Source organism: Panthera uncia (assembly GCF_023721935.1).
Source record: "Panthera uncia isolate 11264 chromosome A3 unlocalized genomic scaffold, Puncia_PCG_1.0 HiC_scaffold_11, whole genome shotgun sequence".
Lineage (NCBI taxonomy): Eukaryota > Metazoa > Chordata > Mammalia > Carnivora > Felidae > Panthera > Panthera uncia.
The window spans coordinates 60,848,065-60,874,463 of record NW_026057578.1 but is presented as its reverse complement, the minus strand read 5'-3'; the positions used below and the strand labels follow the sequence as shown (position 1 = coordinate 60,874,463).

The 26,399-nt window shown below is 48.4% G+C and overlaps 1 protein-coding gene across 5 annotated transcripts in view; it reads right to left on the bottom strand.

Moving 5' to 3' along the window:
• Positions 1-26,399, bottom strand: part of FAM178B (family with sequence similarity 178 member B) — a 113,625-nt gene that overhangs the window by 69,440 nt on the left and 17,786 nt on the right. For 4 of the 5 annotated variants that reach the window (XM_049651405.1, XM_049651406.1, XM_049651408.1 and 1 more), the window contains exons 2-8: positions 21,334-21,403; positions 20,693-21,132; positions 19,133-19,194; positions 17,148-17,255; positions 11,713-11,865; positions 4,694-4,799; positions 855-939 (exon numbers count right to left, since the gene is read on the bottom strand). In XM_049651405.1, the coding sequence (XP_049507362.1) occupies positions 855-939; positions 4,694-4,799; positions 11,713-11,865; positions 17,148-17,255; positions 19,133-19,194; positions 20,693-21,132; positions 21,334-21,403 (1,024 nt within the window). The remainder of the gene's footprint in view (positions 1-854; positions 940-4,693; positions 4,800-11,712; positions 11,866-17,147; positions 17,256-19,132; positions 19,195-20,692; positions 21,133-21,333; positions 21,404-26,399) is intronic. The other variant, XM_049651407.1, reaches the window with a different exon arrangement.

Below are 26,399 nucleotides of genomic sequence, written 5' to 3'. Positions count from 1 at the left end.
CAGGGGCTTAATGCTGCATGATGGGTCTATAACTTTGGTCTTTAGGGTTAGGTGCTTTCAAATTTTAGTGGGAGGGTGGGCAGATTACAGCTGTGGGCAAAAGCGGGCTCTGGACACCGGTGAATCCCTCTCCCTGTCTGCTGTAAGCACCTTTCAACTTGCTACATGATAGCTTTTGGTGCCCAAGTGTCTAGGTTCAGGTACCAAATGATGACAGCATGGGAAGGGTATAGCCACTAAAGGGAAAACTGATTGCTCTGTGGAACTCTGAACATCTTTAGGTATAGAGATGACCTAAATCACCTTTTCAATGTCAGGACGAAGGTACAGACTTAGGGCTCTCATTTTTGCCTGGATCAAACTTAGGGGCTCTGCTGATACCCAAGGAGCCAAGGGGGACTACTGGTGGAGGCACAGGTTCAAGGCCCTCCCCCTTGGTGACTCCAACACAAGGAGCTTCCCTGATTAGATGCAGATGTTCCTGAAACCCTCCCAAGCAAACTGGGGCCCGCAGGAAGAACTCAGAGGCAAGCTGTCCCTTTAAGTCCAGAAAACTCATGTTCCAGATTGTTCTGGGATCCCAAGAGTCTGTGAGGTCAGCCTGGACTTGGCCACAGTGACATATGGGTCTGAAGCCAGATCAAGGTGCCAAGGAGCCTGTTGGCTCAGCTTTTTACTAATGCTGGAGCCAGAGCCAAAGATGGCCCGATGTCTCCATGTCCCAGTGATGCAATGTCCCCACCAGCACCTCTCCTGCATGCCATGCTCCAGGGCTGCGGAGAGCTGTGTATTATATAGGCTCTCGAGCTTGGGTACTCAGGGCAAAAGTCTCCACTCTGCTCCCTAGTACTGACCAGACTGATGGAAGAGCCCATTCACACTGAGATCCCACAGGAGGCCAAAGGCTCCTGAAGAAGTTTCTGGAGGCCATGTCAGCAGCTAGAAGGAGAAAAAAAGCAGGTTAGCTGGGTCATTCCTATAATAATAGTAATAAACCTTTATTATTCCATACCAAATAAGTTCCATTTAACCCTCACAAGTCCACGTGGCAGAACGATATTGCCATTTTTGACATTTTACAGATGAGAAAAATCAAGCTCAGAGGGGTCAAGCAACTTCCCCAGGGTCACACAGCTAGTAAGTAGCAAAGCCAGAATTCAATCCCAGGCCAATGTGACTTGAAATCTCCTACTCTGTCCACCTCCTTGTATGAGAGTATCGGTCCTTCTGGCCCTTACTCCCTGTGGTCACGGCCATGCCCCCTCCAGGGCAGGGGCCAGTGTAGAGGAGAGAGAGAGTTCGAAAGCACTCAGTACACTCAGCTGGACAATGACAAGACAGCTACTCTCCATGATCCTCCTGTCATTTCCGGGCCACTGCCTTAACTTACAGTCATCTTGGACCACTGGCTCTGGGAGGGGCTTGGTACAGAATACAGATCCTCGAATAACCGAGTGGGGAGTGCAGGTCACCCACTTGACTCAAACTCACTGGGATCCTTACTTGAACGCTCCTTGAGTCTGAGGATCATAATCTGAGGATACGGAATCTGGAGAGAACATGATATGGAGAAAAGCAGGGGGACAGCACCTTCCCCACCAGGGCCATCCTACCCAGGGCCATCCTGGCCACAGATGGGGCTAGGCCTTAGGGGTGGGGCAGTGCCTTGGTGGCCCTGTTCCTGCCCATGGTCAGCCCTGCTGCATATTATACCATCCTTCCGAGAGTGCAGAGAAGAGCCTGCTGTGGTGGACGTGCTGGGCACGTTCCCTCTTCAGGCCTAAAGCTCTCATCCCCAGGGGCTGGGGGCTGGGGTTGTTGCTTGCTGAGAGTCCTGAGCTGAGTTCCTCTCTGGGCATTGAACTTGCAGGGTAGGAGTGCCTCAAAGTCACACCCCCTCTCCAAGTGTAGCCTTAGTCTGATAACTGGCCAATGCCAGTCCAAAGGCCTGGACCTCTTGCCTCAACTGGGACAACTTTAAAGGGTCACCCCACTTTCAAAGCCCCCCGAAGAACTGACTGTGGGCTCTGAAATTTTCTCTGCCTGGCTGCTCTCCCTCAGAGGTGTGGCTCTTGGGAGGGCTCCCCAGAGAAGCTCAGGGGAACCCCGTCTCAGAGTCGTCTTCCCAGGGATCTGACCTACACTACCAGAACTCTGCCTCCCTCTTCCTCTCATAGCTTCTTGTAACTTTGTCATAGTTATCATTTCCCAACAAGAATATGCATTCATTGAGAGCATATGCCACCTGCTTGACCAGCTTAGTAATTCATGAACACTAAGGCCAAAGCCCATTCACCCAGCTCCACTGCACACTCCACTGGGAGGAGGGAGGGTGGCAAGCGGCAGGACCTAGTCTCCATGGGAACTCAGTATGTCCTTCCCAAAGAAAACAGTTGAATGAGCAAGGTTGGAGAAATCTGCCTAGCTCACCCATCCCCTAGGTCTCAGATCAACCCCAGGTATACACAAGGGCCCCAGCAGCCCTGTGACCCTACTCACCTAGCTACTTTTGATTGGACTTGGGGGGTGGGGGGAGTTGTCACTTAACCCTTATTGGGCCAATAAGACTCTCCTTCCTGGGAATTGACTTGGCCATGGAGCCTGGGGAATAGAGAGAAACTAAGGCCTGTCCTAGGATCCTAAGCCTTCCCCATCCTGATTCTAGCTTTTCTTGAGGCCCCACCCCTGGATCCCATGAACCACCCCTGCACCTTAGGAGAATCCCACTAGCAGCTCCAGGGAGCCCCCACGGATTTCTGCCTTCTTGCAACCATACTCCCCACTAACAATGTGAAGTTTTGAAGTACTCTGAGCACCAACCATAGCCACATTCTGAGAATTTACTTGGGACACCATTTCCAAGATCCTTCTATCCCTATACTCTGTAGCTGGTACTCGAGCCATGCCTGGGAATGAATGAATATATAAATGCTACTTGTTACTAGAAGAAAATATGTTCCAAGTGGAAAGAAAACCAAAACCTCCAAAGTGAAATATCAGAGTCCATCATGATAAGGCCCATAGTGTGGCCACATGAGTGGCCACATGGTCACTGTGCTTGGCAGATGTCAGCTGCCCTGCTCCTCCTTCCCTCTCCGGAGACAAAGATGTTGGGCAGAGTCTCCCCCAGAAGGCTCCCAGGGCCAAGTGCACCCCTTTCATTTATCTGGCTTAAAGCCGTTGGGAGAGGGAGAGCTTTTGTTTCTCCTCCTGAAGATGGAGAACAAGAACCTCTGAGCTAACATCATCCCTTCCGGATGACGTCCAGGCCTTGGGCAGAGTTGTGCTGTGACCATAAGGACAAGGCAGGTCACAGGAATTCCTCATTTAATCTTCACATGGGACAGTTGGTCCCAGTTTACAGAGTAAGAAACTGAGGCATAGAGATGACACTAAATAACCCGCCCAAGGTCACAGGGGAGTAGTGGCAGAGTTGGAACTCACAGCTAGTGCCTGTCTGGCCTCAGGGCTGGGTCCTCTGTTCTATGGCCCCCTGCTGAGGTGACCAGGTGGGAGAAGAGATAGGGCAGGGCTCGCCCACTGCTCGCAGGCTGACTGATAGGGAAGGCACCCCATGCCGTGTCAGGGTCACACAAGGACCCTCTGTGGGCGACGTCTCAGATGGGTTCTTTGTGTCTCCCAATGCCTGATTGTGCATTCTGTCATATACTGTGCAAGGAGCAAAGAGAAACTGCACTGACAGGAGGCAGAGAATAATGGCCGCACTGTTCCCTGTTATTGGCCCTCCAGTCCCCACTGGGCCTGGGGGAGGGGCAAGGGCATCAGCCACACACTGGGGCCCCAGGAGCTGAGGGTGTCTTTTTCCTCTGGGGCAGGGAGGGAGGTGGAAAGGATCCCAGAGGGAAGAGGAGAGAGCAGGAGGGCCTTTTCTGGAAGGCAGCCAGTCTGCCCAGGCAGAGGAGTTCCTAGAACAATCCACCCAGCATGGTGACTCTAATTTACAGCTGGGGTCCAGGCCCCAACTGGCAGGAACGGGACCAGCTGGAACTTGTGACCTGCCCATCCCCAGGCAGGGATGGTCCTGGGTGGGTGCCAAGGCCGGCACCCTCATGCCTTGCATTCAGATGACAGCAGCTGGTTCCAGGGCTATCCCTGCTGGGTTCTGTCTTTCTCAGGGCAAAGGTTTCAAGCCCAGGGCAGAACGCATGTACCCCCAAGGCAAAATGTTCCAGTAGCAAGAAGGGAAGAAAGAAGACAGAGCAGCTGCTCTAGACTTCTCCAGAAACCCTAAACTCCACAGAGAGAGCCAAATGTTCAAACACTGGGGCACACCTAGCTGTAAATTCATGATGGCCCTCACACCTCCACAGGCACTGCAAGGCTACTTGTGGGACCAGGGCCAGGACCTGTGACTTGGGAATACAGAGGAGCCTGGACACAATGGAAGCACCTGCAGGGTAGCAAGTAGTCAGGGAGAGGCCTTCTGGTGGCTCAGGCAACACCCAGTGAGGCCCACACTCTAGGGGGAATGGAGTGAGACCATGAGCTGGTCCCTGAACTCTGTGATGACTGTCATCATAGCTCTCCTCCCTCTTTTTGGCAGACTGGGACAGACCAAGCAGCACCCAAGGCCAGAAGAAGGAAGTGCCCACCCCCACCCCCCCATGCAGTCCTGACTGGGCTGTTCGGCCAGCATGCTCCCGCCACCTAGTGGCAGGTCTGTGCTCCTCACCTGGAAGAGCCACTGGAGCAGGGGCACAGGGCAGTCGGGGGTGTGCAGGTAGAGGTTGCTCAGGAGGCCACTGCGCAGGAAGGAGAGCTGCTGGGCCAGTGGGCAGCTGCGGAGACAGAGGAGTGAAGTTAGGGGAGGCCTCCACGCAGCCGGCCTGGCAGCCTCCCTCAACATGCCTGTCTCACGAAAGCTGCGGGGGATTTCCATATTTCAGCCTTACCAGATGCCAGAATCACATCAGTAACTGCTATGGACAAAAACGCTTGGAGCCCTTGATGCCAGGAGCTGTCAGAAGGAAAAACAACCCACACCATCACCAGAGTCATTTGCTCTCCATGAACATCTCTCAGTGTTTTAAACACATGAATGGATGGTACATTTTGTCCTTTCCATTTGATGGAGGGGAAAACTGAGGTATTTACCAAGGTTGCAAAGAGGCTCTGTGTCGAGATGAGGAGTCACCTCTTAGCCAAGGGCCTGGGCTGCAATGGGCAGACAGAATTACCCTCGGGGCCCACGTGGGACCAGCGTCTGAGATCCAGTTACACAGAGCGTTTCTAACCTGTCTTGTGTTTTTCCGAAACAAAGGACACCTGAGAAGATGGGAAAATAACAGAAAGAGGCCCAAGATGGAGACATTCTGGGAAGGAAATAACAAACACGGGTGTCACAGAAGATTCTCCAGGAACCATGTGAGTGAGGAGCAGAGTCAAGGTGGGGGGGCGGGGATGGCACTCAGGCATACGGGACCCTGTGGGGCTACAGGAAGCTCTCAAAAATCAAACTGCCAGCATGGAGAGGAGCCTAGCTTTGAATACTCTGTGGCCCTGGTAGACCATCCAGACAAACAGGATCCCAGGTCCCTATAAAACGACTTGAACTGTTTCACGTGGCCGTAGGGCCTCTGGTGGATGGTGCTTTCAGAGTCACTTCGGAGGGGCTGGCTGGGTTTCACCACCCTTCCTGGGTACCCCCAGGGAGGCTGGGTTTGGGGTAGGGTTCTCTGACTCTCTGCATTTTGTGAATGCTCCTTTGCTCTCTTGTTCTAGATGATGTCTCAAAGGCGATGAATATGGATTCCAGGAAATGAAAAAGTAACTTCACGTCTGTTCTCCTTTTTAATGGCCAGATCCATGCAAAGAACATTTCAGATAACTCTATTTCAGTCAATTTCAGATGACTCTAGATAGAAATTTCATCGGTAAGCCCAACCTTCTTCTCCTTTTTAAAAAGGACATATTTTAATCTTCCAGGAACAGAATGCTCCAAAAGAAAGATTCTTGTCTGAGCCAAGTTGCTGTCTCTTTGAGTATGTCCAGGCAATTTACAAATTGTATATATTTTTTTCCAAAATATTTAAGTTCAGGGGAGAAAGTGGCTTTGTTCCTATGTCTGTGAAGCTGACCACTCAAAAATAGACCTTTATTTGTACATACAAACACGTGTGCACCCCAGGGCTGCTGGCACACTCTGCTCTAATTCACGTGCTCGGTCACACAGACACTTTCATGGGCTGACCCCGCAATGCACGCATGGTTCAAGCACAGCACCCCGAACACAGACAATAACCAAGTGAACAATGCCTGGAAGACCTCACAGATTGACACGTCCTGGCCAGGAGCCATGTGGCAAGGAGGCTGGTACTCCGGAACTCTAAGGAGACTCTGGCTCTGGCATTCTGCTCAGGGGGCACCCCACCAGTTTCTCAGTAGGGGAATTGATTGTACAAGCCCTTGTTGGCTCAGATCATCACATTTCCAACTGCTGCTCTGAGGGAGAGATACCCTCTAGTTACAAGGTCTCCTTTTTCGGCTCTGCCAGCATCCCAGCAGCCTAGTATCTGCCAGAGAAAAGATCAGGCTGCCTTTGAGTTCGCTGTTGCCCAGTTAGGTTTAGCCTATAAGACAAGGAGCAAGAGATAGGCAGAAAGGGCATGATCCAGCTGTGCCTTGAAAGGAATGGCTTTCAAGGAATTCTGTGCTTAGAGCTATGTGAGAGGCAAGGAATCTCCTGTGTAAGCTGGATCACAAGCCTAGTGTGTGCACGCTCGGTGAGGGCAGTACTGCTTCACCTCGGTGAAACCATGAGCCCTCTCCCTTCAATGGCAGGGATAAGGCTGATTGTGCAGACACTGCCCCGGATCTGTGATCTGCGGCAGGAGGGGGAGCCTGGAGGAAAAGGGTGGGGAAACTAGGTGTATGTGCCCAAAGCTCATGCAGGTTACAGAAAGGTTACAGAATCAATTTTAAATTTGTGAAAATACCCACTTCATGTCCACAAGCCAAGAACACTGACCCTGGGTCCAACTGGGTGCCTTTGCCTGCTACAAAGCCAATCCTAAATTGGAAGTTATCCTGAGACTGTCAGAGGACCTGGGAGTGAGAAGGGGAGGGACAGAGCCTCCTGGGCAGCACATGCCAAGCAGGCCTGGATGGGTGAGAAGCCCCAGCTGTCAAGTCTGAGGATCCCTGTGACAGGTTCCCACCTGGGATAAGAAGTAGCCACAGCCAGAATACTGTCCAGCCACCTGTGGCAAGGCAGAGGAACAGAAGGAAGCAGGGGGGGTGGGGAGGAGTTTGGTGGTGGTGGAAATTGAGGGGAGGGGATTAGCCGAAAAGGGGAATCACACAAAACAAAGGACCAGCTTGGGTCAACACGCTGGGCTCCTGGGCAGAGTTGTGACCTTCTACTTGGACTGTGTGTTCCCGATAACGCCTGAGTACACATTCCTCTAGCCTCTATATCTTCATCCATTTTTTGGGCAGCAGTCCCAGAGGACAAAGGATCTAAATGCGCTGGGAATCCCAAGTGATGGCAGAGGGATAAGTACCAAGTGTAGTTATTTACACAGCATCAGTTTCTGTGTCTTTGCCAAGTTCTTCAAATGCAAGTTTAAGTCAAATGCCTCAGGAGAACAGAAAGGAATAATGGTCAGAGCCTTCATCCTTGCTCTTCCTCTTTTTCTTTCTTTCCTTTGTTTAAAGATGAGTGAGCACCCTCCAAAGGCAGAAGTCCAGGGATCCCAGCAACCACCCAGCTGGCTGCTTCCGCTGGCTCTTTACTTTTGGGGGCAGCCGAAGCCAGTTAGGCAGCTCAGCCCCATCCATACTCCGTAACTGCTGGATTTATTTCACCCAGGCTACAACCCTGGCATGCCAGTGAGACAGGGAAACCAAAGGGACCCCATGAGGAAGAAAGGTGTTTTTTTCCTTTGCTTCTTATCCTGTTTCTATCCTTGCTAGGACCTGCACCCCCACCTCACTTTACACAGGCCTTGTAATGCAAATAGCTTACGGCCTCCCCGTAAGGGACCAGGAGTTAATGATTCTCTAGAACAAATAACACCTAAGGAAGGACCAGGTGAGAACTGAGGAAGCTATCATATGCGTATTTCAGACCTCCGGAGCTAGACATCTGGAAACCAAGGCCCCTTGGCTCCAAGGAATAACACCTGGGCCCTCATCTTTGTTCTAACTGGTTCCTGGATGTTTGAGAGGACACATACATCAGACCACTGTCCTCAGTAAAAACCCCAGACTCTGAACAAAGATGAGACTCCTGCTCTTTTTCTTTTCCAGTCTTCCAGACGCTCCGATCCTCTCTCTCTCTCTCTCTCTCTCTCTTCAATAAACTCTACTTTCACCTTCTGCTGGCTCATGTTTGATTTCCACCCTGCGTGAAGCCAAGGACCGTCTTGGCTGGTTCTGCGACCCACCCCTTCCTCCACCCCCCAGGTCCTTGGACCAAGCTTGCTGGCATCACCAGGAAGCAGAAGAGGTCCTAAAACAAGAGGCCTCAGGGAGATCCACTGCACAAGCCCATTTACATCTACAGGGCTCAGACCAGGCCTCCTCCTCCTGCCTGCAGAAGTGTTCACGGAAGAAGGGCTCCCTGAGTATACACTGTGATCACCTCACAGGAACAATGGCAGACACACTCTGAGGACACTTCTGACACTCCTGCACACTCTATGTGGGCCCAGGTAAGGCCACGAACAATTCAGCAGGCAATCTCCACCCTTCCCATGGAGTTTGCCCTGGCCTCTGAGCTGCATGTGGGCATAGGTCCCAATGCTTCTCCCCTTAGGGGTGATCAGATTTCTTTTTGAACTGCTGTCAAGGGAGGGAAAGGTTCAGCCCCTGGTACCAACTTCTGCCATAAAGGCATGTGACTTTGGTTCCAAGGAACTGACCTCCGAGGTCATACATCCAGCTGGGTGATGACGAGAGAGAATCGTCCAGGCCAGCTCCAATCCTGGGGCTGTGGGCGCCAGGAGATGGGCTCTTGTGCATAAACCTGGGTGGATGCAGCCCGGGAGAAAGGCCTGGAGCCCACACACTGAGGCTGCCCGCACTTGCCTGGCAATCTGTGCCAAGATTCCCCACTTCATACAGTGGGGAGGAAGATGATGTCCCTCTCCACAGAAGGGTAAGGAGACGTGGATCTATTTCAAGAAGTGGCTTTTAAAAGTCGCATTCACTTTTTTCCCTAAAACCTCTCCTGTTAAGAACAAAACATGTTCATTTAGAAAGTTCATAAAATGCAGAAGAATATAAGGAAAATAAAAGTTACCTGTAATCTCACAAAGTGCTAGCTTTTTGTATGGCAAAAAATCGAACCATATTGTCTCTTGAGAGATCAAGTAACCTTTTATTCTTCCTCCATTTTTGTGTTTCCGGCTGAGCACAGTGGGGGTAATTATTGAACCACTATTTCCCTCTCTTGTGTCTGGGCTTGAAGTCCTTGGCACAAGTAGGAAATAAAAGATGGCCCCAAGGCTAAATGGTGACCTTCAGGAAGTGGCCCTTACCCACTGCGTAGTAGGGGCCACCTGACCTGACCATGTGTAAGGCGGAGGGCATTCCTCCAGAAAGGCCCTCGGCTCCAGTGGCTGGCAAAGCCATCTCAACTGAGCTTCATTAGCATACTTGGGGGAGGAGGGTCTGAATTCCTCACTCCAGGGAGGCTGGCCGGCCACCTGGCCCCATTTGGCAGGGCTGCCGGGCTCCCGTGTCACTGCTGCATGGGCCATCTCGTCTGTCAAAACACTTCCTGCTGGCAGTCCAGTCTGGGACAGGAAACATGCTGTCCACACAGACCACAGCCGGCTGAGGCAGCTCTGTGAGACGCCTTCCTCTCTCCTCCCCTCTCTCCTGTTCTTTCCCCGCCATTCTCCCATCCTCCGCCCCTCCCCTTTCTCCTGTGCCACTACTCTTCTTCTTTTCCCACAACCCCTTGTTGTTTCTTGTTTTCCCTTTTCATCATCCCCTTTATTAGACACCTTTTCATCACGGCAATGTCAGCCTTTACCAATATGCAGATAGACACTCAGGCCCAGTCGCCTCATGGCACATCCGGGGCCACATTTCACACAGTTATTTGTGTATAAAGATGTTTTCTACCACACTGCTTACAGAAAGGTTGGAAGTAACATATATGTTGAGAAAAATGAGGAAAACGGTTAAACATGTTGGGGCATCAATGCCATACAATATTATTTCACCATTCACGTCATGACTAATTGAGACATTTGGCCTTGTTTGAATATCATATAATACGCATTTTGAAGACAACTGAGGAAATCTGAACACTAATATTAACGGTATGAAGAATATGTATTTTTTAGGTGTAATAATGGCATTTAAGTTATATCTAAAGGTAGTCCTGAAAAAAAAAAGGTAGAGTCTTATCTTTTGACACAAACTGAAATACTTACAGATTAAAGTATATGTGCCTGGAATTTGCTTAAAAATAACCCTGAGGAGATGGCTCACCTGGCTGGCTCGGTTGTTAAACATGCAACTCTTGATTCAGGTCACAATCCCAGAGTCTTAGGACGAAACCCTGCATTGGGCTCTACGTTGAACATGGAGCCTGCCTGGGATTCTCTCTCTCCCTCTCCCTCTCCTCCTCCCCTGCTCACTCATGCTTTCATGCTCTCTCTCTCTAAAAAAATCCTGAGGGGACAACGTTAGTGGGCACTGGTTGAGATGGAACAAGATTGGCTTTGAGTTGACTGTTGGAAGTTGAGTGATGAGTATATGGAGAATTATTATACTGTTCTCTCTACATAAAGTATGTAAAGCTTGAAACTTCCCGAGATAGAAAGTTTTAAAGGAAAGACATCAAAATGCTGTTACCTTTATATTATGAAATTAGATGGGTTTAGAATTAATGAAATAGACATAGGAGCCCTAAATAGCTGGAAAAGACAACAAAACTCCTGCTTTCAAGAAATCACAGGGATAGCTCAAGTTCTGTGCTCCCTGCTGGCTGGTGTGGGTCCCGTGGACTCCTCTCCATCCCCTTGGCCACCAAGGCCCAGCAGGGCACTGGCCTCATAAGCATGAGTGGACAGCCACTGCACTGAGTCCTACGGGCTTTCTCTCTTATTCTTAGATATATGGATTCACAACTGCAAGTGTTGAGTGTTACTGTAGTAAAGTTTCAAAATTCCCTTAAAAAGCAACACAGGCAGTGGCTATGTGAGAATGAACATAAATTTCCTTCCACAGAGGAGAGCAACGGGGCAGCTGTCCAATGTTAACACAGTGTGCACTTATGGCCGGGGACAAACTTTTCACCATTAGCATTGCACACTGACTGAAGGGTGGTGTCTCCAATGAGCAGATGGAAATGACGACGATGTGCTCTGGAAAACTGCTGGATGGCCCAGAAAGTGGCTCCAGTGTTGATGGAGACAACCCCAAAGGCAGGTATGGTGAGTCTGACTAAAGTTGTTCCATGAAACTGGGGTGTGGGAGAGGAAAAAGCAGTATGAATAGGGAAATACACAACTTACCTAGTATTTGCTATAATACAGTCTTTTTCAAAGTATGTGCATCTAAATCAGTAAATTAAATGTTATAAGTAGACATGTGTGACCGTTTCATCTATATCCCTGAAAACAGACGTATCCAAATTGGCTAAAACACGGCTTTGAATTTCCTCATTTGGGGCAGTCCTAAACACTGGGCTCCATGAGGGAGAAGGCCTGGCCATGCCATGCTGACATTTACCTGAGGAAGAGCCCTTCCAGGTGGCTACGTGGCTTCAGGTGTGAACAGTCCAGGATGCAATACAGGGGATGACGCCTGGGTAGAAACACGGTTTCACCGGGATGTACTGGTGGGATGACCTGTAGTGACATGGAGAACCTCTCCACCAGCATCCTGCCAAAGCAAGGAGCCAGAGAGCCAAGGGTCAGGAGGCACACCTGGTCTGCAGCATAGAGGGAGGCCGGGAAGGCCTGCAGGTGCCCCTGCCCCGCAGCCAGGGCCTGGTGGAAACAAGACTGGGGGGGAGACAGCGCCACCTGCTGATAAAGAAGGAGCCTATGAGATGCAGACCAAGGAACTCTGCCATCCCACTCTCTGTCATGCACTCCAATCCCTTGCTTGGGACATTAGTCCAGGAGCCAGAAGTCCTGGTCCCAAACCCAGCCCCACCCATTGGCTTTGTTCAGCTCAAACTTTCACTGAGTGCCCATGATGTGTAGGTGCCAGGTGCTGAAAGATGAGTCAGTCGTGGGCTGCCACTGCACGCCTAACAGAAAGGTAAACAAAATCACCACAATAGCCTTCAGCAAGTGGGCCAGCCACAGAGCTGCCTGCACGGTGCTGCCAGGGGCAGAGGAGAGAAGCTTTGGGTGCAGCCAGGGTCAGGGAGGGCATCTGCACAGTGAAGGAGCCTGGACTCTTCTTCTGGGGCACCAGTCCTCAGGCTTTTGTGATCAGGAGCAGACCCCAGGGAGGTCTGCTAAAATGCAGAGTCCTAGGCCCTGCCCTGCCTTGTGAGTCTGATTAGTAGATCAGAGCTGGGTCCCAGGGACAGGGAAGGAACAGAAAGAAGAGGGGACACATTCTAACTCTATAGGGAGAGGGAAAAATTTTCAGGATTTAACGACCCATTTAAGAGGGAATAGTGGGTGAAAACAGCAAGTTTCAGATAGGAAGTGTGCGCGTGTGTGTGCATAGATATACACGCAGACATATGCACACACACATTCTTAGACACATTCAACAACCCACATGCATCTGATACACCCAAGTATGAGCTGGAGTCATCCCTAGGGAACAGGATTGGGGGGAGGGATAAGAGGAGACATTTCCTGTTTACTTCATACAACTGTGTTCTGCTTGATTTTTGTAGAGATATAACAGATACACAACACACATTTAACAACAATAATAGCAGCCAAATCAAACAAGCTACAAGCACTGCATCCCCTCCTCTTACTGGAGGATGGCCTGAGCCCTGACAGTGAACTTGGAGGGGGGACAGCACTTGGGGCTCCCGTCAGGGTCTGGGACGCGAGCAGCTGGCACTGGAAGTGGAGCAGTGCAGCTGGCAGCCCACCGCTCCCCAGATGAAATCTGTCTCACTTTCTGGCCAAGTGACCCAAGACAAGGTGCTGACGCACGTCATAGGCTCATCCTGAGGATGAAGTGACACAACGCGTGGAAATGACATGAAAATACCAGGGAGATTCTGATCCTGGAGCCTTTTGCAAGCAGCCTCTGCAAACCATCACACAAATGGTAAAATGATCTTCTGTTTTGTTAACTTCTTTGCCATTATGAGTATTTACGGCTTAGGTTGTTTTTGTATTTTAAAAAAAGTACAAATTATTAAAAGTCTTTAGGAATTAGGCTCATCTGTAAAAGGGTCTTAGCCCTATCCCCCAAACGATCATACAAAGGGACTTTTGTGATATTAAATATAATGTATGTGCATTAAGAGTTCTGAGATGAGTCTTCCATGTCTAATTGGAGATTTCCTGTGCAGCCCCAAAGAAAGGATAAAGGATGATGTTGTAGTTTAAATATTCCCCCCTCCCCTGCCCCAGCACACATAAGGTCTTTTAACTTTAAGAAATAGAGAATGTAGGATGGCATCTATTCAAGATGCAAGCCAATCCTTAGAGCATGAGGGGATGTTCTGGCTCTGGAAGCTTGTGGGGGTCTCTTCTACAACGGGCATCTGTGGCAGTCATGTGACTCCTGGTCACAGACAACTGTTCTAACAGATGGTGGCTGGCCCCCAGCCCCAGCCTCACCCCTTCCAGACCCACATCTCTCCTTGGCCCCATTCACGGACGGAAGAGGCTGCTGGCTTTGTGTATCAGTGAGTAATTTTCTTTGAAGCAGAATGTTGAACTGTCCCATCAAAAATGATCCCACATCAAAACAACCACCTCAAAGTAGCTGTTGTCAAAAAGCTTTCTCAAAGTACTACTTGAAAATGTCATGTGCCCAGAAAATCATCAGCGATTTCAAAGCCTGGAACACCTGGCTTAAGCCAGTTCCCCAGATAACTCCCTTCTGTGGGGAATTTCAAAACATCCAAGCCACGACTTCCAGAATCCTTCACTAGAAAGGTGAAAAGCAAGAATAGTTAATTCTTGCTATAGAGATTTTTAAAGAGGTTCAAAACGTTTCATTCCAAGGCGATCTATCCATTGAGTAGGACATCTGGGAACAAATCCATAAGTCCCAACTTAGACAATTGTGTTTATCACTTATGTTGCCACCAAGGCACTCTTGTCCAAAGAGGCCTTAGCCCAAACCCAGTGGCTCCATTCAGTCTCCACACTCCACCACATCTGCCCTTTTGGGTTCACCATGTGACTTGCATGACATCCTTTCTCTGGGTCTCTAGGCAGCATGTGAGTAGCTCTCTAACTATCTGGGATGGCTGTTCAAATCTGAACACTCACAGATTTTCACAGTGGAAAGTAAAAGTTAAGAGGCAGGGGTCCTCCCAATCAAGGCCGTGGGTCAGCAAACTACAATCTGTGGCCAACTCCTGCCCATTTCTGTAAACAAGGTTTTATTGCAACACAGGCATGTTTATTCATTTATGCATTGTCTATGGGAGCTTCCCTGTTACAACAGCAGAGTTGAGTGGTTGCAACAGAGAGTGCATGGCCCTCAAAGCCTAAAATATTTACTATTTATGAACACAGAATTTGCTGATCCCTGCTCTAGCCCAGAGATGACTATCAGAAAAACTTGAGAAAAAAAAAAGCACACAGCCAGACAAGGTACTGCTCATAACCATGTCTGGGCAACAAAAGCAATGTAAACCATTTGGAGATCCTAAAATGGAGGCCCCAAAGGAGTCCGTATGTTATCACTCAACATTCCCTTAGTAAGTGGAGGCAGAATGCGAACTTAGAGTATGCATGAAAACTTGACCTATCATTGCTTAGACCAATGCTTACTAACATAACTCAGGCTGACAGAAAAAGCAAAGCCTGAACAGGCAGATGCTCCAGGGCATGGTGACCAACTGCCTGCAGCCACATGGTCACATGAGGTGACCTCATTCCCTCAGACTCCACCCCAGCCCCTCCTGGAAACTGGGTTCCTGAGGAAAGGAGGGAGGGAGGAAGGCGGGGGGGGGGGGGGGGAGGAAGAAATGAGAGAGGGAGAGATGCAAGGGGGGGAAGGAAGAAAGCAAGAAAGGAAGAAAGGAGGGAGGGAGGGATGGAAGGAAGGAGGAACCAAGTAAAAGAAAGACATACAGAAAGATCTATTCTGACTTCATTTCCCCCTTCAGCTACTGTGCATTTTTCTCTTCCCACCTCTCCTCTTGTTCTCCTGTGGGACTATTCCAGTTAGGTTCGTCCCCAGCAACCCACCAGAGCTGCTTTTGTCAAGGTCACCATGACCTCTACATTGTGCCCTTGGGCCCCTGTTCTTCTCTCTATACACTCGCTCCCCAGGTGATCTCATCCAATTTGTGGCTTTAAACATCACCTACACATGGTGCCTCCCAAGCTTGCCTCTCCAGATGAGGGTATTCAAGCTGTCTCCCTGGTCTCACCTCTGGGATCCCCCAAATGAACTCCTGATCCCACAACTGCCCCACCCCAGCCTTCGTCACTTAGTCTTCCCCAAGTTAGACAACTCCAAACTTCCAGTTGGTCAGGCCCAATCCTAGGGGTCCCTTTCAGCTCCCCTCTTTCTCCCATACCCTCCCCATCCAGTTCACCAACAAATCCTCTCAGTTCCACCCTAAGAATATATCCAGAATTTGCCTACTCCTTAACCCCCCCACCCTCACTCCCAGCCACCCTCACTTCTCAAGATTACTGCCATGGCTCATTTGCCTGTCTTTCTTCTTCTGCCCTCGCCACACCCCACCCCCATGCTCCCCAGTCTATTCTTTTTTTTTTTTTTTTAATTTTTTTTTTCAACGTTTTTTATTTATTTTTGGGACAGAGAGAGACAGAGCATGAACGGGGGAGGGGCAGAGAGAGAGGGAGACACAGATTCGGAAACAGGCTCCAGGCTCCGAGCCATCAGACCAGAGCCCGACGCGGGGCTCGAACTCACGGACCGCGAGATCGTGACCTGGCTGAAGTCGGACGCTTAACCGACTGCGCCACCCAGGCGCCCCAGTCTATTCTTGACACAGAGGCAGAGGATCCTGCTTGGAGCAGTGGCGGCCGGCTCACACAGGGAAAAAGCTCAGATGTCAAGCCCACCCTTATTCTCCCTGACCTCCTCTCCCCTGCCCTGCCCTCCCCTCCAAGGCTGCAGGTAAGTTCCCCCTGCAGGGCCCCCAGAGCTGCTTCGCCCCTCCTTCTTAGGGCTCTGCCAGAAGCCAGTCAGCTGCTCACCGAGGCCTTCCCTGACCCTCAAGCACAACCTCAGGCCTTCCACACTCCTTATACCACCTCTCTTTCTCCTTTCTCCTGAGCACTCGTCACCTATCTTCACTCAGAAGGGCAGAGATTTCTGTCTGGTTTTGTTTTTGCTGAATCCCAAGGGTCTGTAGAAGAGCCTGGCACAAAGCTGGCGTTAATAGATGCTTTCTGGCTGGCTGGCTGGACAGGTGGATAGACGGGTGGCTAACAGGGTACCCTGAAGATGGATTCAACTGTGGTCCCTCAGCATCTCTGAGACACACTGGTTCAGGTAACACCAGCCCACCCCCAGCCAATGGCCCAGTTAAATCATGGCCAGCAGACCCCTGCCCACATGACAGCACTGACAAAAGCCATCTTCTTTTCTCCAGACAGGGGAAGATGAAAAATGTCATATGGCCATATCCTCCCCTTGAAAGACAGTTTTCTCTTAGACTGTAGTTTTGTGCAGTTATTTTCCCAAGAGATCTGGTTCTATAAATCTGAGCAGACAACCAGGGCAGAGCAGGCTGTGTTTTTATATCTCCATGTCCTCAAAGGCCCCCACTGGACGCTGACACACAGTAGGTAATCAAATATTTCTGTAACCAATGAATGAATATAAGGGTTTTTTGGGTTTTTTTTTTTAAATGTAGGTTTAAGAAAAGGAGGCAGCTTGATAACTCATAAATGTACACAAATTGCTGGTGAACTGTCTAAAACCGAGAGCCAGTTGACAATCCTGTGCCTTGAGAGGTGGCCCCCGCCCCCCCCAGAGTGGATGGGCCCTTGCCCCTTCCTGTGCCCACTACCCCCCACCTGTGCTCAGGTGTGAGAGGCGCCTCATCTTCAGCCAGATCCAGGGAGTAGAGGTCAGGACAATCATGCAGAAGCAGCTTCTCTCGCTCCTGCTCTAGGGCCTGTTCCCTGCAGAGAGATGAGAGCCAACAACAGAGGTCAGCGCTGTCCCCAGTCATCCAACCCTGATACTGGGTTAGGCCTAGGAATGGGGGCCACGGCCCTGGACTCCTGCATAAAGGCCTTCAATGTTAGATTTGGACGGGGCAGGGGAGAGGCATCACGTTGCATCCATTGCGCTCTCTCTGAATAAGCAGATAAGAGCAGACAGGCCTCAAGGAAAGTTTTCACCACACAGCTTCAAACATGCCTCTGTTTGTGTGCCTTGTTTTGGATTTGCCCACTTTTTAACACATCAAGGCCTGTGCCTAGCTCCTTCTCCTCCTCCTGGGGTCGGGCCACACTGACCTGGAGAGGTCCCCAGGTTCATGGCTCCCAGAGCCCCTGACACATGGCCTGCCTCTCCAGCGCCAGAGGCAGTTCTCCAGGTCCTGCTCATTCCCTTCCTCTCCCTACCCTGTGGCCTCTAGCCCCAGAGGTCGGTTCCCACCACAGCCTGCATACCTACCATTATCTTGCTAGATACCTGACTCCCTCACCTCCCTCCTGCCCTAACCACACTAAACTCCCAAGCAGGTACAAGTGCATCCTTCGGACTTCTGGATCCTTGCTTCCACAACAACCAGGGAGCCTCCCCAGCCCTTGTCCTCCCCCTCCAGGTGCTCGCCCTGACTTTCCCCAAAGGTCCTCAGTTCCTAAAGATTTCATCTCCAGCCCAGGCCACTGTCTGGAGTTCAGATCCTCCTAGCCAGCCACAACTGGATGATTTCCAGCTGAATGTGCCCAGGATCCTTTGAAGCCACACGTCTGGGTCTGAATTCCCTTCCACACAGGTCCCAGAGCCCCAGCCACCCAGGTCAGCAGATTCATCACAGCCCTACCACCTTCCTCCCAAGACCCCACCCAATCACTATTCACCCTCCTTCCTCTCACCCTTCCCATCCATTCTCCATAATGTAGCCTGAGCGATCTCTGAAACACAGCAGGAATCACATCACTATCTCCTTAAAATTCTCCCAACTCAACCTTGTGTTCATGAGGCTTCTCGTGATCCAGCCATGGTTCACATCTTGGCTGTACCTCCTGCCATGTGGACCACCAACCCCTACTCTCCAGTGCTGAGAATTCCAGTTCTAGTCAGCCACCAGAATTATCTGCTGTACCCACCTTCACATGTGTGGTCACCCATGCTGCCCCCCAAATCTTCTTATCCTCCAAAGTTCAGAGATAAGGATTACCTGTGGGGAGCCTCTTCTGACCCCCAGGTTAAATCAGGTGTCAGTATTCCAGGCCCCTCCACAGCAACTTTCCAGCATGGGAGATAGTGGAATCATTCAGTTAGATCTCCAGGTGAGAGGCTCCTGTACAATCACTTCCACCTATCTGGCACCTGGCACAGGACCTAGCCGAGTGAGAACCTCCCAGTGCCAGGTGCCTCGATGAGCTTTACTTGCCTGCATCACCATCGTGGCAATAGTTAGGCTATACATCTCCGTCAAAGCTGCCTGCCTTTTCCCCTTCTCGCCCACAGAACACTTGAGTGGGAGCTGAGAGGCTGCCACACGGGCATGAATTGGGCAGAAGAGAGCAAGGGATTCTCCTTGCATCCCACCCACAGTAACCCTGAACAAGGGCTCTGGATGTGGCAGAGGTCTGGGGCTCTCTGCCTTCAAGATGCCCCCCTGCGACTCGGCTGCCATACCACATGCTCACTATTGATCAGAGCACACAGGACGCTCCAGGAGACACGCTGTGTAGGAGTGCAGCAGGCTGCTTGATCCTGAGGCGAGTTTGCTAGGAGTCTTAGAGGACAACCACCCCCCCCCGCAAATTGCTGCCAACCCCATAGAATGAACATCCCAAGATGGACCCTTTTCCATGCTTACCGCTTCTCCTGTAGTAAGTAATCTAAGCTATTGGCATAGCTCTCCGAGGCTCCAGAGGTGAACTAGAGAAACAGGAGGTGAGAATGGGAGACAAACAGAAAGACAGGGAAAAAGAATAAAAGTTAATCTAAATTAAGCCCTTTATTTATTTTATTTTTCTGAATAGGCAACCCATTCAAACGATTAAAAAATCAAGAGGTATAAAGGCATATAGTAAGATGTCTTGCCTCACCTGCATCCCCAGCCAGCCAGATCCCTCCCCACAGGTGACCACAGGTGTTTGCTCCTTGGTGTGCTTTCAGAGACATTTTATCCACAGACAAGCAAACAGTAGTACATTATAGACTCCCTTCTGCCACCACCCGTAACACAAATGGCAGCAAACTATGAACCCTATTTTATACTTTGCTCTGTTCAATGAGTAGGATGTCTTTCATTTTTTAAATTATTTAAATTCAAGTTAACATACAGTGTAGCATTGGTGTCACAAGTAGAACCCAGTGATTCATCACTTACATATAACACCCAGTGCTCATCCCACCAACTGCCCTCCTTAATGCCTATCACCCATTTGGCCCATCCCTCCATCCACCTCCCCTCCAGCAACCCTCAGTTTGTTCTCGGTATTTAAGAGTCTCTTATGGTTTGCCTAATTAATAGTATGTCTTGAGAGCATTCCATATCAATACTAAAGAGATAAGTTAAAAAAAAAAAAAAAAAAAAAACCTTTCGGGGCCCCTGGTGGCTCAGTTGGTTGAGTGTCCAACTTAGGCTCAGGTCATGATCTCACGGTCTGTGAGTTCGAGCCCTGCGTTGGGCTCTGTGCCAACAGCTCAGAGCCTGGAGCCTGTTTCGGATTCTGTGCCTCCCTCTCTCTCTGACCCTCCCCCGTTCATGCTCTGTCTCTCTCTGTCTCAAAAAAAATAAATGAACGTTAAAAAAAAAATTTAAAAAGCCACCACAAACCTTTCTAATGTAGGACTAGAACATAATATATTAATTCCCTAGTGGTGGGCATTTAGATTACTGACAATCTTGGGCTATTACAATAATTAAGTCCTATTCTCAGAATAAACTTCCTGGATCCGTGTCCCCACAGTCTACCTATAAACAGCTATATATTCTCACCTAGCTTAAAGCTCATCACTAAAGTTTCCATTTAGGCATGTCAATCCACTGACTAGAGTTAGCCCAAGTCTTTGTGCCTGGCCTAGCCTAGACCCAGGCACCGAGGTCCCTCTTTTCCCCAAGTGGATAACCCCAACCTTAGCCTCAAAAGCCTTGAAGGCTCCCACACAGAAGTGGGATCCAATTTGGCACCACCCCAAGCCATCTGTTAGCAGGGACTAGCAGCAGATATAAGGGGAGAGATGCATCCTAGCCACAAGGGTTCATAGATGGGGAGAGGTTGGGGGTATGCAGTTGAGGAGGGGTGGTTAGGGGGCGGTGGCCGACAGAGGGCAGTTGGGATATGGCCAAGGGAGAATGGCCAAAAAGGGGGTGGTCTGGAGGTGACTGAGGTAGCAAGGAGAGGAGGCCAAGGGGTGGCTATTGGCTTACCAAGGTGTGGGTGTCCACCACTGGAGCTGTAGCCTTCTGGCTTGGGCCTGCCATATTCCAGAACAGCTCCTCCAGTGAGGTCAGGCTCCCCTGGGGGTCCAAGTCCTGGGGCTCCTGGCCTAACTCCTCAGGCAGCTGGGGAGCCCATGTCCTCAGGCCCTGAGGGCCCCCTGGGCCTACCCACCTCTGTGCTGGGGCCCCCTTGCTGGCCTGTGGTACCCTCAAGTTCAGGAACTCTATGGGTGGTGGGCTCCAATCAGTGGGGAACATGTCCCCGGCTGCATGCACTTTGCGCTTCTTTGACAATTTGGGATTTGGAGCTGAGGTGGGACTGCAGCGCCGCCGGGTGGGGTGGAGGAGCCCCTGGTGCAGAGCATGGTCGAAGCAGCTCCTCTTCAAGTTAGGCAACAGGGTGGGTGCCACAGCGGCTGCCTGGACCCCTGTGGAGGGGACAGAATATCATGGTATTCCACCACCTGCCCACCACCATCCCAGCCACCGTGCCATGCTGGGTGAGGAGAGGGGACAACTCAAGATTGCTGTGGGCAGGATGCAAGGGGAACACCTCAACCATGGGTTGTCCACTTCCTTGTGGCCCTAAGCCTCAGAATGGCTCTACCTGTACAGGTAAGAGTGCCTACCTTCTCTCTGAGGAAGGGCTAGCAGAGTCTTCTGGGGCCTGGCCATCTGCAAACTGCTGGACGTTCTGTCCTAGAAAGAACGGCTTGTCAGGTGAGGTGAGCCTCCAGAAGAAAGCTAAATGCTCTGAAGCCCTAGATTCCCTAGAGAGGAGGGCAGGGCCCACTGGTGCCCAGAAGGGAAATCCCCCTCCAGTTCTACCCCAAGGACCAAGCTTGTGCACCATGAAGATCAAGTTGCTGAGGTGAAAGGGGCTCCATGTGACCTCTCATTTCAAGGATGTGATAGGCAAGTGTAAGGACATCGACATTTTTTTAAAACCTGCATAAAATCAAAACTAGCATAGGTCCACAGGAAAGTTGTGTACTGAGAAGACACTCTGCATGTCTTGCTTGTTTGGTGTCACCCCCATAAAGGTTGTTTGTTCCCAAGGGACAGAGCAGGGCTATTTAGTCCCCGCCATTTTCCCAGAACCAGCACAGACCTGGCACACAGTAGGGCTTGGTGCGTTTCTGTTGAATGAATGAGTTAAAGATACCCAGAGGTGGTACAACAAGCCCCCTCCAGTGTTAGGAGCTGCCCGTCCTCAGCTAAGATGGGCCATGCCTCACACACACAGACACCTCTCATCATATCAGACTCAGGATCAGATCAACTGAAATGCAGATGAAAGGCGAATATCTGAATGAGCTAATGACCAAACGAAACAACCATTTACAAAAAACACAAACACTAACTCAACAAGGATTCAAACTCAACAACAGTGGAAGACACTCAAATCAATATGACTCTGAAGTATTCTTCAATGACAATGAAATCATAAAAAATTAAAAATTCATAATAACAAATGTTGACAAGGCTATGAAGAAATATATTGCTGTTAATACTGTAAAATGATTTATTCTTTCTAGAGAGCAATTTATCAACACAAAAATAACTGCAAGATGTGCCTGGGTGGCTCAGTTGGTTAAGCGTCTGATTCTTGATTTCGGCTCAGGTCATGATCTCACCATTCATGAGATGGAGCTCCGCATGGGGCTCTGTGCTGACAGCGGAGAGCCTGCTTAGATTCTCTCTCTCCCTCTCTCCCTTTGTCCCTCCCCCGCTCTCTCTCTCTCTCTCTCAAAATTAATAAATAAACATTAAAAAAAATAACTACAAAAATGTTCACCTGGGAGAAGGGAACCCCAGAAACTTGTTCCTCCACGAAAGCAATAATTAAGCGGACAAAATCTGTCAGAACCAATACTTACAGAACTCTGGAATCTAACAAGAAACTGATAACAACCAGGGAATGAAGGCTTAATGAAGAAAGAAGCTGCTAAATTTCAGTAAAATTATGTTTGGGCTTTTGAACTTACCCGCCTATCATCCCCCACCCCCAGCTAAGAGGCAGCTGTGGAGGCTGTGTTCCCGGTGTGGCTTGCTGGTGCCACGGGGGCAAGATAAACTTTATTCTCAAAGAATTGTGGTGGTGTGTTTTGACCTGTCTCCTGGTGGCTCCCGGCTCCCCCGGGGGATCAACTCATCAACTCTGGGTCTTACCTTTGTTTTATCCCACTTGGAACTTTCTCAGGGCTGGAGTGGCCTCCGGGGCAGTTGAAAGTATTTAAAAACAAGGGGACCACCACAACCACCTGGGGCAAGGGATAACAGGTAGGGCAAGCAGCAGGCAGTCTGCAAAGTCTGAAAAGGAAGAGGCTGAGGAAGGAGATACATGTTGGAGTAAAAGTTTTAAAAAGCTCCCACGTAAACCCGAGAGTCCAGAAGGCCACATGATTGCCCAGGGTTAACGCGTGCTTAGGAAAGACCTGAGAAGACCGTAAGTTTTTACCTCTGGCTGATCATTAGGCTCCACATAAGCAGAAAGTGAAGGCTTGGGCAGAGTTGCATAAGGTCTGCCTAAGCTTTGAAGGAGTACTCCAACACAGAACCAATCTCTAAAGACCAGAAGAGCTTTATTGTGGTGGTGGCGGCGGCAGCATTTAAGGGACTTTCTAACAACTTACCAGTTAACCACCAAGTTAAAGGAACTGGGACTTCAGTGACTACACACAACAAAATAATAATGTCTTTACAAAAATAGCTTAGAAAAATCACTAAACAAACAACTACAACTCACAGCAACCAGCAACAGCAAATTCAGGTGGGGGGTAATCCTATTCACAGAGTTACTGCATTATAATAGTCAAAGTGGACAATTTTCAACAAAAATTACAAGGAATACAAAGAAATAACAAAGTATGGCCCATTCAAAGACAAAAAAAAAGAAAGGAAAGAAACCGTCCCTAAGAAAGCCCAGGCACTGGACTTATTAGACAAAAACTTTAAATCAACTGCCAAATATGCTCTAAGAACTGAAGGAAACCATGACAAAGAACTAAAGAAACCAGGGGAGAATAAGGTCTCACCAAATAGAGGATATGAATAAAGATAAAGAAATTCTAAAAAGGAAGTAGACAGATGTTCTGGAGTCAAAAACTATAAAAATTGAAATGAAAAACTAAGTAGAAGCTTCAACACCAGATGTGAGCTAGCAGAAGAATCAGTGAACTTTTATTTGGGTCAATTGAGATGATCAGTTCTGAGGAACAAAATGAAAAAAAGAATAAGATGAACAGGGCCTCAGAGACCAGTGGGACACCATTAATTATATCAATATATGCATAATAGGAGTCCAAGGAGTAGAGACAGAGATGGCAGGGGTGGGGTGGGTGGGGTAGAGGGGGACAGAAAGAATATTGCACTTCCAAGAAGCTCAACAAATTCCAAGTAGGATAAATTCAAAGAGATCTACACCTAGATACGTCATAATGAAACTTTTAAACACCAGGGAGAGAATCTAAAAAGCAGGAAGAGACAATGCTTCATCACCTACAAGGGAGTCTCAATAAGATTAACAGGTGATTTCTTATCAAAAACCATGGAGATCAGCAGACAGTGAGATGAAATATCCAAAGTAAAGACAGAAAAGACTATGGACCAAGAATGCTGTCTCCCACAAAACTATCCTTCAAAAAAGGAGAAATGAAGATATTCCCAGATAAACAAAAACTGAGAAAATTTCTTTCTAACAAATTTGTTCTATCAGAAATACTAAAGTATATCCATCGGGGTAAAGTGAAAGGAAGGATATTAGAGAGTAACTTGAATCCACATGAAAAAAAAGAACAGTGATAAAGATAAGAACATGGGTATACATAAAAGACAGTATAAATGTAGTTTTTATTTGTAACTCTTTTTCTCCTATCTTATTTAAAATACAACTGCATAAAGCAATAATTACAAATCTGTCTTTATGGGAAAACAATGTCTAAAGATATAATTTACATGACAATAACAGCACAAAGGAGGGGGTGGGAATAGAGCTATATAGTTGTGAAGTTTTGTATCTTATTGAAATTAAGTTGGTATTAATCTGAACTAGACTGTGAACTATGTGATATTTATAGGTAAGTAAAAATGCAAGTATTACTGTATTTTTGGTTTGTAATTCTTCTCCTTTCCATATTGATTTAAAAGACAAATGCATAAAACAACAATTACACATCTATGTTAATCAACACACAATGGTTCAAAGATGTAATTTGTTACAATAAAAACATAAAGGGGAGGGATGGAATTGTATAGGAGCAGAGTTTTTGTATATATTGAAGCTAAATTGGTAATTTTTTTAAAGTTTATTTATTTATTTTGAGAGAGAGAGAGAGAGTAAGTGGGGAAAGGGCAGAGAGAGGGAGAGACAGAATCCCAGCAGGCGCTGTGCTGTCAGCACAGAGCCTGATGTAAGGCTCGAACTCACAAACTGTGAGATCATGACCTGAGCCAAGATCAAGAGTTGGACGCTTAACCGACTAGGCCACCCAGGCGCCCCTGAAGCTAAACTGGTATTAATTCAAACTAGTCTGTTACAAATTTAAGATATAAATTATACTTTCCAAGGTAGCCACTAATAAAATAATTGGAAACAGAAATGAGCAAAGAGCCAAAATGGTACACTACAAAACAGCCAATTAAACATAAAAGAAGGCAGTAATGGAGGAATTGAGGAACAAAAAAGATGTAAGGTACACAGGAAACAAAATAGCATAATGGCAGAAATCCTTTCATATCAATAACTAGCTTAATTGTAAATGGAGTGAGCTCTCAAATCAAAAGGCAGATATTACCAAAGTAAATTTAAAAAACATCCAACTATCTGCTATCTGCTAAAGACTCACTATAACCACATAGGTTGAAGGTGAAAGGAAGAGATACCCCATGCAAATAGAGACCCAAAGACAGCTGAAGTAGCTATACATTAGTATTTGTCTGGTATTAACCAGACAAAATAGACTTTAAGTCAAAAATTACTGAGACAAAGAAAGCCTTTATATATTGATGTAAGGGTCATTCATCAAGAAGACATAACAATTAGGGGTGCCTGGGCAGCTCAGTCAGTTAAGCATCCATGACTCAGGTCATGATCTCACAGTTTGGGAGTTTGAGCCCCATGTCGGGCTTGCTGCTGTCAGTGCCGACTTTGGATCTTCTGTCCCCCACCTCTCTCTGCCCACCTGACTCTCATGTGCTCTCTCAAAAATAAATAAACATTAAAAAGAAAAGACATAACAATTATAAACATACATGCAACTAAAAACAGAGCTCCAAAATATGGAAGCAAATTGGCAAAGCTGAAGGGAGAAATAGTTACAAAATGATAGCTGAAGGATTCAATATCCTCTTTTCAATAATGTAACTAGATAGAAGTTCAAAAGAAAATATAAGACCTGAACAACACCATGAACCAAGTAGAAATAACAGACATCTACAGAACTCTTCACTCTGCAATAGCAGAATACACATTCTTTGCAAGTACACATGGAATTTTCTTCAGCATTGATCATGTTAGGCCACAAAACAGGTCTCAATAAATTTAAAAAGACTGAAATCCTAAAAAGCATCTTTCCTGATCACAATAGAAACTAGATGTAAAAAACAAAAGTGGGAATTTCACAAATATGTAGAAATAAAACAACACTTAAGTAACCAATGGATCCAAGAAGAAATCATATGAGAAATTAAAAAA